Source organism: Melospiza melodia, chromosome 3 (genome assembly GCF_035770615.1).
Source record: "Melospiza melodia melodia isolate bMelMel2 chromosome 3, bMelMel2.pri, whole genome shotgun sequence".
Classification (NCBI taxonomy): domain Eukaryota; kingdom Metazoa; phylum Chordata; class Aves; order Passeriformes; family Passerellidae; genus Melospiza; species Melospiza melodia.
The window spans coordinates 101,138,685-101,152,307 of record NC_086196.1 but is presented as its reverse complement, the minus strand read 5'-3'; the positions used below and the strand labels follow the sequence as shown (position 1 = coordinate 101,152,307).

The window sequence follows — 13,623 nt, the reverse complement described above, 5'->3', positions numbered from 1 at the left end:
TATTATTTGAAAGGGCAAACGGCCATGCTGAAAGGTTTGACAGTTTGACATATAGCGCCTGGTTCTGCTCGCCAGGGAACGGGCGTGCGGAGTCTGGGCTCTCCTTCTGCTCCTTACAGGCTCTGCGTTTGCTTTTTTTTTTAAAATAGCATCTAGTTGCTGTGCAGAGTTGCTGTGCTCCCAGCAATTTGACAGGCAACGAGTCTGCTTCAGTGATCTTAAATCCTTTTAGACTAATTTGCGAGCGAGCAGAAAAACAGCTAGCACCTTCGGATCCAGCACTCAAAACCAGGGAATCAGGTATTGCCAATTAAAGTGCCATTTCCAACCATCATATCAAGACAGATTACTTGCAGTTCCTCTGATAATGTCACGCCATGCCTAAAGAGAAAGTGAGACGGAATTTCTCCATGGACAAAGGATCTGCATGGACCAAACTGATCGGGGAGCAGGGCAGAGGGAGCTCGATGGGGATCATGCACACACCCACGCATATGTGCAGCATAAAGGCGAACGCTGCGCCCGCTTTGACCCCAAATAGCCATGGGCCATTCTGAAAAGCCTGTGGCCCCTCAGTCACTGGCCTACTAGTTAATTGCCACACGGACTTCGTGACACATGGGCAGATAATATGACATTTTCGGTTTCTGTCACTAGCAAACGCCACAGCGTTGCTTGCACTAGTTGCTAAGAAGCTGTCAGAAACCATTAGCAGCTGGCTAAAGTTGCCCTATGGCATTTCCTCATGGCATCAGCAAAACAAGCATAAATCACCCAGCGGAGCCTCCCGCTATACTAATGAGGCTGTAAGCTTGTTTATGGACTAGCATCATTTCTATGATTATTTCCACCTTTTCAGTTCGCCTTCATTTGGCGGCAGGAGAAGTCAACTTCAGGAGCAGAGTTGCCACCGACATTTTACAAATGCAATTCGTAGCTGCTACCGTGTGGCTGGTCAGTGGTGCTTCAAGTTTGTTTAGTGATCTTTAAAAGGAGGAAAAGAGGGGGGGGAAAAAGAAAAGGAGGGGGAAATCTCTGGAGACCTCACAGAGGTGAGTGTATCGAGTTGCAAAGTAGATGGAAATACTAAAATCCACAATTGACCATTTAGACTTCTCTCTGTGGTTTCAGTCTTTACGGGATCAATTTTCCATTTAAAAAAAGTGGAAGAGGTTAAACAATTTACAGAAGTCTACTGAAGCCTTTGCTCCAAGGATAGCCGGGTGCTTTCTTATCCCCTCACTGCTTTTCACTTTCTCTAACTTGTGTTGGTTGAGGCCAGGGTTTATTGTTTTAGGCTTTTCTGAACATACACCAGTATTTACACTGGATTGAAAGCATTTGCTTCCAATGAAAATCTTGTCTTAGATTACAGCCCAGCAGTGTAATTTCCCTCCCAGATGGGAGTAAAGTAGCAGTATTTGCCTAAAAACAGTAGGAAGAACAAACTATGCATTAAGCCAAGGCTGTTTTTGGCTTGAGCTAATGATGTAACAGAAACCTTTTATTTGGGATAGGTCACTGCCCGGGATTGAAGGAGGTGATCTGGCTCGCGCTTGAAAGGTTTCTCCATTGTATCTACATAAGTCTTCACTTAAAAAATCCTGTTCCTAATGCTTCTGCTTTCATACAGCAGAAATAAACAGGAAAGGTTCTGGGGAGTGTTATAGGTGGAATGCAGAAAGCTTTTCCTCCCCTAATGGAGGATATAATTCAGGTGCCCTGGAGGCATGCTTTCAGGAATTCTTTTGCCCGAGGTAATGGGAAGCTAAGGCTGCTTGAAGGCCTTGATTATCTATTGATGCACAAAGCTGGAAAAAAAGTCATCTCCCTTGGATTATAGTAGATATTTCCATAAATTATCAATGAGTCCTCCTCCCATCAGGCATGAGGCAATGCCTGCTAAATTAATCTGAAGGGGGTTTGAAATGAGTATATTTTTAAAAAAATGGGGTGGGGAGAGAGGGTGGGTGGACAATGGCAGGGAGGTGGTGAAAGGCAGTGTCATTAGGTTAGAAGCTTTTCATTTTTAATCAATGAATGCGTAATACTTTTCTTTTCCTTGTTTGCCTCTTGCAGACAGAAAGTAGATTAGCCCGTGGAATTTTAAATGCTGTTGAGTTGTTTCCTTTGCTCATGTTTCTTTTATGAATTATTATTTTATATGGTGAATTGCTTCTCTGTATAAAAGCCTTTTTTTACGTACTGGGCTTTCAAAGAATTTGTTGGATATCTAATTTCTTCATAAAAATCTTGTGTTTGTCTGTAACTACTCAAGGTTACAGTTTCATTAAAGACACAGGCCAAGTCATAAGGACAATTATAAATTTGCCACGCTAAGAATATAGCACTAATAATAGCTTTTTTTTTTGGTGCTGAAAGCTGTTTAACAAATCATGACAGTCTGCATCCCTTTTTTAAAAATATATTTTATTTCTGTCCCTAACAGAGACAGTTTGTATTCAGCCAAACTGAGATTACTTTCTTCATCATTCTTGCCCAGGGGTGCAAAAAACACTTGCCTAATAACATCACAACTCCGTGTTGCTACAAATACAGTGTCTTTGGAAGCCAGGATATGTTGTTCAGTCCACACGCATTCAACACAAAGACTTCTTTGCTCTGTGGGCTTGTTTATAAACTGCTTTCAGTGTTTGCAACAGAAATTGCATGCAAACTGCTAGGCACTGCAACTTTTGTTTTCCCTTGGCCGCTAAGCCATCAGCCCAGACCCAGGCGGGCTGTTGCGCAGTGGCATCCTCCCACAGACGTGTTGCTAATGTGATGAGAGCTGTCTGAGACCTTCTCTGCGTTAAGGAAATTCATTCTGGATCAGTGATTGTTTCACAGAAGCAGACACCTATTACAAATATGGCACACTGGCACAAAGCAGGGTGTTAATTCCTAATGGTGTATGTCAAATTTGTGCCTGCTTATCCCCCTCTGAATTTCTTTTGGCTGGGGCTGGGAAGAGGGGACCCAGTTAGCTACCCACGTCCTATCAAAGAATCAGGGGAAGTCCAACATCTGTAAAAGACTTAACATAAGCAATGCCTCAATAATCTGGGTTTTTTTCTGAATTTGCTGAGAGCATATGATGTTGCAAGGGAGCTGCATTCACCCCACTTTTCACACCCCAGGGTGGGATGAGGCACCCAGCTTCACACATGTCATGATCCCCATCCCAGAACACCCTTGATGCTTTCCTAATTGTCAGCTCAGCCAAAGTAGCTGATTGGGATGAATCTTTGGGAAGTGACCTAGTGTGAAGAAGAGCCAGCATTTCCACCTTTGCAAGTTGGATGCTTGCAAATATTTTTTATAATTTGTAAGCACTTTTTGTTCTGGGTTACAATGGCGGAGATGGCCACACTGTCCTTCAAGATAAACCGGCATGGGGCTAACACATTTCTGAGCCCCTCCCTCTCCCCATGTCTCTTCCCCCCCCTTCCCCCATCCCCTCAACCCCTGGTGAATTACATTGTTAAAGAATTTATACCTCATTTAAATATTCATGCAGTTTATACCCAAAGCCAGGCTTCGGCTGAAGTATATAAAGGTAGCATAAGTCAAAATTTGATTCACTATATTTACAGGTGACGGCTTGGACAACAGTGTAGCTTCCCCCAGCACAGGTGATGATGATGATCCAGATAAGGACAAAAAGCGACATAAAAAGCGTGGCATCTTTCCCAAAGTAGCCACAAATATCATGAGGGCATGGCTGTTCCAGCATCTAACAGTAAGTGAACTCTAGATCACATATGCAAAATAAAACATGGGTAATGTCATAGTTGTAGTAGTCATAGAAAGCAAAAAATACATATGATGTTGCTGCCAGGCAGTAGAGGGACTTTTCTGAGCAGAGTTGTTGTTGCCTCATTTGCTAGATGCCAGGGGAAGAGCATAGAGCGTATGTTTTTATGGTATGGGGGTTTTTTGTGTGTGTGTTGTTTTTAGATTTGTTTGTTTGAGACACAATTGTTAAGGGGACATCGCTGCCAAATGTGATTTTTACTTAAAGCTTATATGAACAGAACCTTACAGACCTGTCCTGCTTTGCAGTGGGTATCACTGCATTGGAGCGCAGAGCAGCATTTGGCCCCTGGTTCTGTGCTCCAGAGAATTGCAGAAAACAATTGGGGAGATTAAAAAACAAAGCCAAAAGCTAACAAAGACCTTATTCAGATGTTTGTCAGAGATCATCAGAAGCTTCATGATGAAAGGTCTGAATGTATCTGGTTTAATAGCAAAGTATAATTTTTTTCTTTGAGACATTCTCATTCCCAGAGTGTAAGTTACCCCTGTATTTAATGTTAGGAAGTGATGGGGGTATGCATAGTTATTTCTGTTACCACAGCTACCTGTATGGGGTTATTTATTCCTGGGATTAGAAATCAAAGCTCTGTACAGGTGTGTGGGGTTAAGCTGGATGCTGCAGCTGCTCTCAAGGCTTTATAATACACACCACACCTTCAAACATTAGCCACTAGAAAAATGTTTCTAATGCCATTCTCCTTCTTCATGAAATTATGGTGATCTGTTACTGTGTTTTTATCCACTGTGGGGATCTGGGCTTTGAGCCCCAGGTTTTTCGCCTCAGCCTTTCTGTGCCAGGAGGATAAGGGTCAGGAAAGGGCTGCTAGGGTGTCTGCAGGTGGTGGTGAAGAAGGGCTCCTGCCTCTAACCCCGTAGCTGACTCTCCCCTGCCTGTAGCTAAGGGTCAGGATGAAACTAGAAGCTGGCCAGCTTGCCCAGCCCTGGTGGGAGCTGTGCCAAGGGTGTACTCCTAAAGAGGAGGAAGTGCTCATGCACATCACCCCTCCATCCGCTGCTGAGCCAAGAAACCAGATATCTGCCATGACTCTTGTCAGCACGGGGATCAGGCAGGGAATCCTGTCCTGTGCGCTCCTGGGTTGCTATGAATGAACCTTCATGTTGGAGCCCTGCTCCTTGGAGGCCAGAGAGGGCCTCAGATATCTCCAGGTTAATCTCTCTGGCAGACTCCATGTCAGCCATGCCCCAGCTTTGCCAGGTCCTCAGCCCTGTCTGGTGTGTTCATCGCTTCCCAAAGGCTGAGGTCCCTTTGGTGGTGATAGCTCCTCCTTTGTAGGTCCTCACCCAAGATGAGTTGACACCTGGTATCTCTCTGCAAGTAGATGTGAGGTTAAGGACATCCACCCCCAGAGCAGTCCATGGGTGATGTGCCAGCAGCAGTGCTCACACCAGCCTGATGTACCTGTTAGGTACTCTTAGGTTCAGGACTCAGGGGAGGCCCTGGGAGCTCTGCAGTCAGGACAAGGCACACCAGGGAACACTGAACAACTGCTTGTCAGTTCCTGTAGTTTCCCGTGAGGAATTGCAAATTAAGTACTATAAATATTTTTTTCCTGAAAGTGGCCTGTTTTTGTGTTTGTGCCAGTAAATAAAGCATCACCTTAATCTGAGCACAGGAACACAAAGGTCAATACTGGCAAACTGGGCAGTCTTCAGTGCACTCTTAGCCTGGGCATTCCAAATGCCTTCCTGGGAATATGGCAGAAGGCTACAGGATGTCTCTAAAAAGCCTTTGTGGTGGGAGCCGCCCTGTGTAGAGCATTTAACTACATGAGCTTGACCTGACCCTGCAGCTAATTTCATGCTTAGTCTCAGGACCAGGGAACAGATTGAACAGACCCCCTCGCTGTTTCACCTGTGTTAGGTGCAGGGTTTTAGTGGCTTTTCGCTCTTCTCCTGTGTGGTAATAGTGTTCAAAAGAGGAGAGTGCCTACTGAGCTTGCTCCAGGCTCCTAGCAGCCCCTGGGAGACAATATCTGGACATCTGCTTGTAAGGTGGTCTCTGCTTCTGGAAGACTCAAATACAGAAAGAACCATTCCCTCCAGGACCTGTGCAATGCTGCATTTTCTATCTTGTAACACTGAGCTAAAGCTTGCTTTAAAAATCCACCATCCCTGGTGCATCCCCGGTGCATCCCCAGCCATGTGAAGCATGCAGTTTTTTTACAGGGCAGCATGGTAGATTCAGATTTATCTGATCAGTTCAGTAAAACAGAATTGGTTTATCCAGTCTGACCTCCAGGCAGGACCTTGAAACACACCCTAAGTAGGATCTTGGACAGTTTCCTTGAATTAAAACATGTCTGAAGAACATTGTAGGCTCTTCCAAGCACTGGAGCAGCAGAGCATGTTCATAGGCTTCTTGAGGTGCAAAAAACACCAAAACATACCCAGGCCCAAAAAATGGCTGTGATAAGAGCTGAGGAGTAGTGGGGGGAGAGACTGAAGGAATTAAAACTCCTGTTCATTTTTGAGGGCATCTGGGCTTCATGGCTGCTCTTATAACACTGCACAATGGTATAGGTGGTGTCCCCACCTGATGTCCTTGCTGCAGGAGGGAGATCATCCTGAGGAAACCAGAGATCCCATACAGTTTGTTTATTTATTTATTTATCCATTTAATTATCAGTGGATTTGGTCTTCTGTAGGGTGAACACCAGGTCCTCCATAAAGTGGGAGGTGAGGAAAGACAGAGGGGTGGTTCTGTTTAGGCAGGGGATATGACTGGTGATACCTCTCTTTTGCCCCTAGCACTTTACCTGCCTTCACTTTGCCATCTGAAAAATCGCAGAGAAGAAATGAGCAGCAGTTGAGTGCAAAATCCGGCATCCCATTGACCATTGGTGCTTCCTAACTGAGGTGTTAGTTGGGAGTCCTCCTTTTCAAAAGCAGGAGATTTTTTCACAGTTGTAATATTAATACACATCAGTGGCATGGAATTACATAAAATAGACAGTAATTGCTATGTCTGTCATACTAATAATTATTGGTTGGAAAGACCTAAAATAAATATTGGACAATTATAGCCTTTCAAAAGTGGATAGGTTGGGTTAGTTCCTTCTATGCAGTTATTCCATCTCCAAGAGCTTTAAGTCTTCCTCTGTGTACTGACTTCATTTCCGAAGGTTTGTCCCCTAGTTCTTGTTTCATGCTCAGGAGGAAATTAATTTTTTTCTCTCCGGATGCCGAAGTGTTTGGGCAGGAGTTCCCACTCAGTGTCAGGCTCCAGCACCACCCCCCCCTCCCCCAGTATTTTGACTGATGTGCAGAACTGAGTTGACATATGCCCAAAGGGTAGGCAAGCACTGTCCTCTGCAGATGCAGGCAGTATGCTCTGAAACTTCTCAAGGGATAAATCAGGGGATAAATTCATCAAAATTGCCCTTTTTTTCTCCTCTTGGAATAATAACAATAAAAACAATCAGCTAAAACAATTGCTAAAGTGCTGACCAGACTCACATTTGCAGGATATTTTTTTAACTCTTTGATGTTCTGATTTAATTTTGCTTAAACATCTGGGTTGGAAGAGCTGCTCAGGTGGGCTGTTAGTTGGGCAAAATGTAGTTGTGGAGCTTGTCAAAATTTTTCATGGTAGTTTATGACACCATCTCATGAATTTGGAGGTTTATGAAATCTGGTTTTAGGATTTTGCTATAAATTTGAGATGGAAGCTAGTTACTGTCTAGAACAAAAGAAAAAATAAAATAAGAAGAATAATTTGGTGAGGAACTGCTAAAGTTGAGTCAAAATTGAGAAAAGTCTTGTGGAGTGACATCAGACGAGCATTAAATGCCATGGCAGGGTCTGGATGAGGGACTGAGGCAAACCAGTTCTGTGCTTTGCTTTAGAAAGTCACCCTAAGGATAAATTCAGGGTGTGTTGCAGCCCAGCAATGTTTTACAGGCCTTTTAGACTTCTAAATTTTTTTTTTTTAATTTTTTTTCCTTGATCACTTAACACTCAGGGGTCATCTCTCCTCCCAAATTTTTCAAGCATATCTCCTCACTGTAATGTACATCCCTCAGTGAAATAAGCGAAAATCTTGGGGGAGGGGAATTAAAAAATAATCTTGCTTACAGTTAAATCTGTGTAAATTTAATTGTGGCAACAGAGTTAGTTTCTGCTTCAGCCCATCCTAGGCTTTTGTCCCAGCAATGGTATTATTGGTACTTGGAATTGATATAAATACCTTTTTGTTCAAAACTAGGAGAAGGGAGTTTGTGGGGCGTTCTTTTCAAGTGTTTTTACTTATTGCGAATACTATGCATCCTTTAAATCCAGCTTAATTTAAAATGTTGGGATTCAAACCTCATTTTGGGGATTATACAGTGTAATTGGTTTGTTATATGATGAGCATTTGATGATCTTCACATTCATCATCTAATCAGGCAAAAAAAAAGCCATAAAATTATAATCCCAAAAGATGTTTAATAACAATTTAAACTATTGAAGGCTTTATTTAAGCACATTAGGGGATTATAAACTACTCCCTTTTAATGGTGCCAAGAGGTAGATTCGAGGACTTCAAACACCTTTTAAAAAACAAATTGCCATGATTTAAAAAAAAAAATGAATGGGCTGAGGATTTCTTTCATGTAAATCCCATAATTTAATCATTATTTTTAACTGCTTTTAAAACAATTTCCTTAAGTGGTTAAATCTTACTGAAAGGAGAGACTGAGCAGAAAGTAAAAGACATGGCTGAAAGGTGTTGGCTTTAAAGTGAAAGGATTTTTTCTATTATGTATCTGTATTTTTAACCTTTATTGATTACTTGATGCCATGATATGAAACAAAAAAAAAATTAAAAATAAGCAATATGCAATCTATTTAGTAAAGCTGTTATTTTTTAAAAGAATTTACTGGAAGTAGATAATTTGAATCTAGTGGAGGAAAATAGTCCCCATCACTTTAAGGATGTTGTTGTGATAGAAAACTTATGCCATTTAATCCTGTAAGTTTTCTTTTTATATTAATATTTTACTGGCTAAAATAAAGTCCAAAAAGTCTTTAAAGTCAAAACAAGTCGATTTCATGTCTTTTCTCATCCCTCCATAGTTATGAGATTTTGCCTTGGGAGAAGCATGGGGTTAATTTGGCTGCCTGCCCCTACTCCCATGTGGGATGCTTGCCTGGTTTTGGAAAGGAGTATAGTGAAAGGGCAGATGGGTACAAAACTTAGGGTACTGAAGACATGAAAAGGGGAGAATGCTTGGCTAAACCAAATTTTCTTTGTTCTTCTCTTGAGAGATTTGGAAGCATTAAAACAAAATAACAGCCCTTCCCTCCTCCCACCTAAAAAGTGCAGCTTGCAGTGACTCTCCATCCTGCACCAACTGGTACTTGCTCTGCAAAATGCCGGAGGGCTCCTGGAGCTCATCTGCGTAACAGGGGTCAGGTTTCCATATATCGGACTCAGAATGGGCGGGGGTGTCCTCCCACTTTATCCCAAATACGCAAGTCTCCTCTTTGACTTGATTTCATTGTGGACAAAGCTGTAAAAAGCTTTCTTCCACATCTGCAAGACTTCTCAGTGCCAGCTGTCCCAAATTCCTGGGAAAAGCCAGGCTTTTTAGCTTCTCTTGAGTCACTCATGCACCGCCATCCCCTTGACTGGGAAGGTGGGAGCCGGGGCTTTTCCTGCTCCTGGCAGCAGGAAGATCTATCAGGAGAACCAACAAAAGTGTCTAGCTTAGGCTGGTGTAAGAAACCCACAAGGAAGGTCCTCAGCTCCCTTCTGCTGAGGGAGGTGCTGTGGCAGTCTTCTTCAATGGCAGAAAATGCAGAATGTTTTTGTGGGAGAACGTAATTGTTCTGAGGCTCTGTCCCAATTGAGCTGAGAGCTCCAGAAAGGAGGACAAAGAGGATTTAGGTAGCTGTGTTTGAATTAACTTCTTAACCCTTCAGAGTTTTATGGAGGACAGTGACTGTTGAAACCTCCAGCATTTTCTTCAGTTGTCATCAAATCTGTGGCTCTGACCTGCTGCCCAGCTTCCAAGAACTGGTCCATTTTCTAGCATGAGGGAAATTTTGCTGTTTTAAAAGGAAACTGTTGGATTTTGGGTGATACCCTTGGCAATGCTGCTGTTGCTCCAGTTTCATGATTTCTTGGAAAGAGCATGTCTCATGCACTGTCTTGTAGATCATTTAAGTTGTCAGTGCTGGGCTGTCCTACATAACTTTGGTTTTAGAACAGAAAGGAAAAATAGAGGATGCTTTAGTCAGTTAGTTAGGAAAACAGATTATTTACTTAGGCTCTTCTCACATTCAGAAGTGTGGTGTAGTTACAGCATCTGTTTTTTTAACACCTGTGATTTAGCTCCACTTCTATTGAAGACAGCCATAATGTCTAAACTACAGGATATGTGGCATCTCATCAGGGCTCCTCACAGGTCTTGGGAATGGCAGTGATCCAGGGAAGTATTTTGGTGGAAATTAGAAGGTAGCCAATAACCAGACTCAACAAGATTTTAGAGAGAGAGAGAGAGAGAGAGTGTGTGTGTGTGTGTGTCTGTTCCCAAAGGACTATCCTGCCTTTTCCCCAGTTTCCCGCAGTTTCTAGCTTGGAGGCACTATTGTGCCAATGTGGAAGCCACTAGCACATTAAAGAATTTGAATTATTTTGAAGCTGCTGAAACACATTAGTATTTCGACACGAGCAGAATTTCACATCTGAGTAGAAGCAAGGGAATACTGAAAAGTTGAAACATGATAAACATTAATTCAGATGCTAAATTACACTTGCTCTGGTTGTACTAGAACTCCTTTTGTTTGCATAAATATTCTCGGAAATGAGTTAACCAGCAAGAATGTTTGCAGTAATAAGAATTTTTAAGTCAGCAGTAGATGCTTTGCTTTTTTCTCCACCCTCTCCTTTCTTTTTATATTTGCAGCTGTGATATTTTGCGTGCAGCTTCATTTTTTAAATTAGCCTCCTCCAGTCAAGACACGGCAATGTGTTACACGATGCACTGTCCTTCTGCAGTGAAAGCAGATGTACAAAACTCAAGTATCACCTTCGGAAGGGGGACAGAGAGGGAGGGAAGAAGTTTGGTCACCAGTTTTTAAATCTGGAAGTATCCGTGGAAATATTTTGGCGAATAGTTTGCACTATGAAGTGCATTAAAGGCAGCAACAGTATCTTGGCAAGCAGTGGGTGAGCAGGAAATGAGGATAAATTAACGGGCTTGTTCATTATTAGTTGTTTATTTAGCTTGTCCTCTAACACAGTTGCTACAAAAGAGCCTATGTTGATTCTCAGATATGCTTATGTGTGTAAGCACCAATGTTAATTTTTTTACTGGAAATCTTACTCTTGAAGCAGTTTCACAGAATGCCAGTGTGTAGCAAATGACTGAATCAGATCAGGTAAAGTGCCAAAATATGAGGCACCAAACCAGTTGGGCGCATATCTGATGTGATGTGTTAATCTGTGGTGTAAGATAAGCTGCCTTTCAAATAGGGTCACATTTGGAAGTGGTACATCAAGTTGTGTAAGATGCATTCCCTTGCTTTGGCATACACTATCCTACATCTGTTTGTGTGAACTTAACCCTTGTCTGGATAAACCAAAGCAGTGATATTGTGGTGACTGTAGTCTTTTTGTTATTCCAAAGAGGCATGAGAAGTGACTTGGTTTTTTACCCATTTTAAACAAGTTTTGTTTCCTTTTTCCTGCATTTACCTTCAGCTACACAGAGTCTGCACTGTTACAGCTTACATGCTTTTACTTGTTGCACTTATTCAAGAGACTCTAATTCCTAATATTAAGTACTTATGTTTGCTGTTTGCCCATCAAAATTATCCAGAGAAAAATGTTCCTTTGGAAAGAAACCTTTTTTTTTTTGATGGTGTAAGTTGAAATTTTCCATGGGTAAGGCCATCCTTTCCAACAAAATGCTCAGCTGAAAATCCAATTTTCAATATTCATGGAGTCATTATTCATGGAACAAATGTATTCATAGAATTTTTGAGGTTGGAAAAGACCTTTAAGATCATCAAGTCCAACCAATCTTATCTTATTGATGAGTCATCATGGTACTTCTTGCTTCTCACCCTCTAAGCTACAGCAGTGCTAAATATATGTGTACAGAGAAGGTAAGTAGCCAGAAAAGAGTTTAAGTTAATATGTAGTTATCTAATTTACCTCGCTTTTGCATCATTGCCTGATTTAGACCCAGAGTATTTAGTGGAGTGCTCGTTTCACTTCAGTGGCGGGCCATCATTTTAATAAGGCAAGGTCTAGGAGCCTTACCACTTCATCTTTTGCTTTATGAAGCAGAAACTTCTGCCCAGAAAATACTTCTCAGATTTTAGATATATTATGAATATTCTTTTCTTGGCTACTAGTTGGCCCCTTCTAATCCAACCTGTACAGCATTAAACATTTGGAAATACTTAAAAAAAAAACCTGACTACAACAAAACTTTCTCACAATGGATCTTCTGTCCCAGTGATCCAAAAAGCAAGGTAGTCATGTTAGTGACACTAAAGTGGTCACTTCAGTCACATCAGTAAAACCAAGGGGCAGCTCATGATATAAAGATGTTTTCCAGGATCTGTTTTTGAACTCAGAAAGAAAATTATGGGACTTTGCCTTGGGTGCCTTGCTCTGTTGATTGCTCTAAAGTCAGCTTTGAAGTGAAACTCATCTTCCTAGGCCATCCTTATTCATGTCAGACGGAGCTTTTGGGGTTTCTAATGATATTTTTGGAAAGGTAAATGCCATTATTAGACAATCTGGCTAGTTAATAGTTTCACTGGCAGAACTCTGCTTATTTGCTGTGGATTTTGTGCTGATGCAGGAATGGCACTGTGCTTGTGTGGGAAAGGCAGAGAGGATAAACCCTTGATTTCATTGCTGAAACCTGAGCATGGGTCTGTCAGTGCAGCAGGTTGTAAACCCCAGAGGGCCATAAGATGCAGTTGGGGTTGGAATAATTTTGAAACTGGTAATAACCCAAACGTTAGGATTCTTATGAATAAAATGCAATTTTAGTAATGTTTTCATAAACAGCAGTAATGGTGGCATTTTAGTAAACAGTGGCATTACTCGCATCAAAATTGCACCACATTGGCTTTTAAATTACTCCACCTGTCTGTATGAATAGGATTTTCAATGTGGAGGCATACAGACAGCTGCTGCTAATGTTTTTTTTTCTCCCCGTGTAGATATTGTTGGCAAATCTGCAGCCATCAAGGCTGGTTTCTGATGTAAAATGGTACCTGACCTACTGGCTTTGGTGCTACAAAAGGAGCAGCTTTAATTACTAATGGTCGTGTTTTAGTTTTGTACTTGTTGATGTACAAAATGTCATTTTAGAGCTGTGTAACCTCTGGTTCACTTCCACCAGCGATGGTACACTGGATGCAATTATTTTCAAAATAATTTGTGTTCCTTGGTGGCAGCTTGCAATCCTGCCTTGTTAACTCTCAGATAATTAGCAGGGGTCTGGTCCTCCTGGTCTCTGTGCCCCTAAGTCTCACTGGTACCCCACACCTTGGAGGGCTGTCCGGGATGAAAGCGACACTGCGCTTACAAGTCCCACTTGATTTATTTCTGGGATTGTTCCCTCCCTTGCATTAGGTGTGTATAATACCCAGAAATTCATGGAATCAGTTTTGTCCTCTAACCCCTGGTAAACTAGAGGGTTTACATGGAGGCAGAGTTGGGGCATGCTGCCCCTCTTCCCAGTTATGAACAAAAGGATAAGGCTGATGCACTGCCTGGTCCTGTTGTGCTGGGCTGAGTTTGGTCAGAATGATCCAGTTACCAGCCTCATGCCA

The 13,623-nt window shown here is 42.1% G+C and overlaps 1 protein-coding gene across 5 annotated transcripts in view; it reads left to right on the top strand.

Annotated features, from left to right (window-relative positions):
• MEIS1 (Meis homeobox 1) overlaps positions 1 to 13,623 on the top strand; it is a 106,941-nt gene that overhangs the window by 52,228 nt on the left and 41,090 nt on the right. For all 5 annotated transcript variants that reach the window (XM_063152296.1, XM_063152297.1, XM_063152295.1 and 2 more), the window contains exon 8: positions 3,597 to 3,742. In XM_063152296.1, coding sequence (XP_063008366.1) covers positions 3,597 to 3,742 — 146 coding nt within the window. The remainder of the gene's footprint in view (positions 1 to 3,596; positions 3,743 to 13,623) is intronic.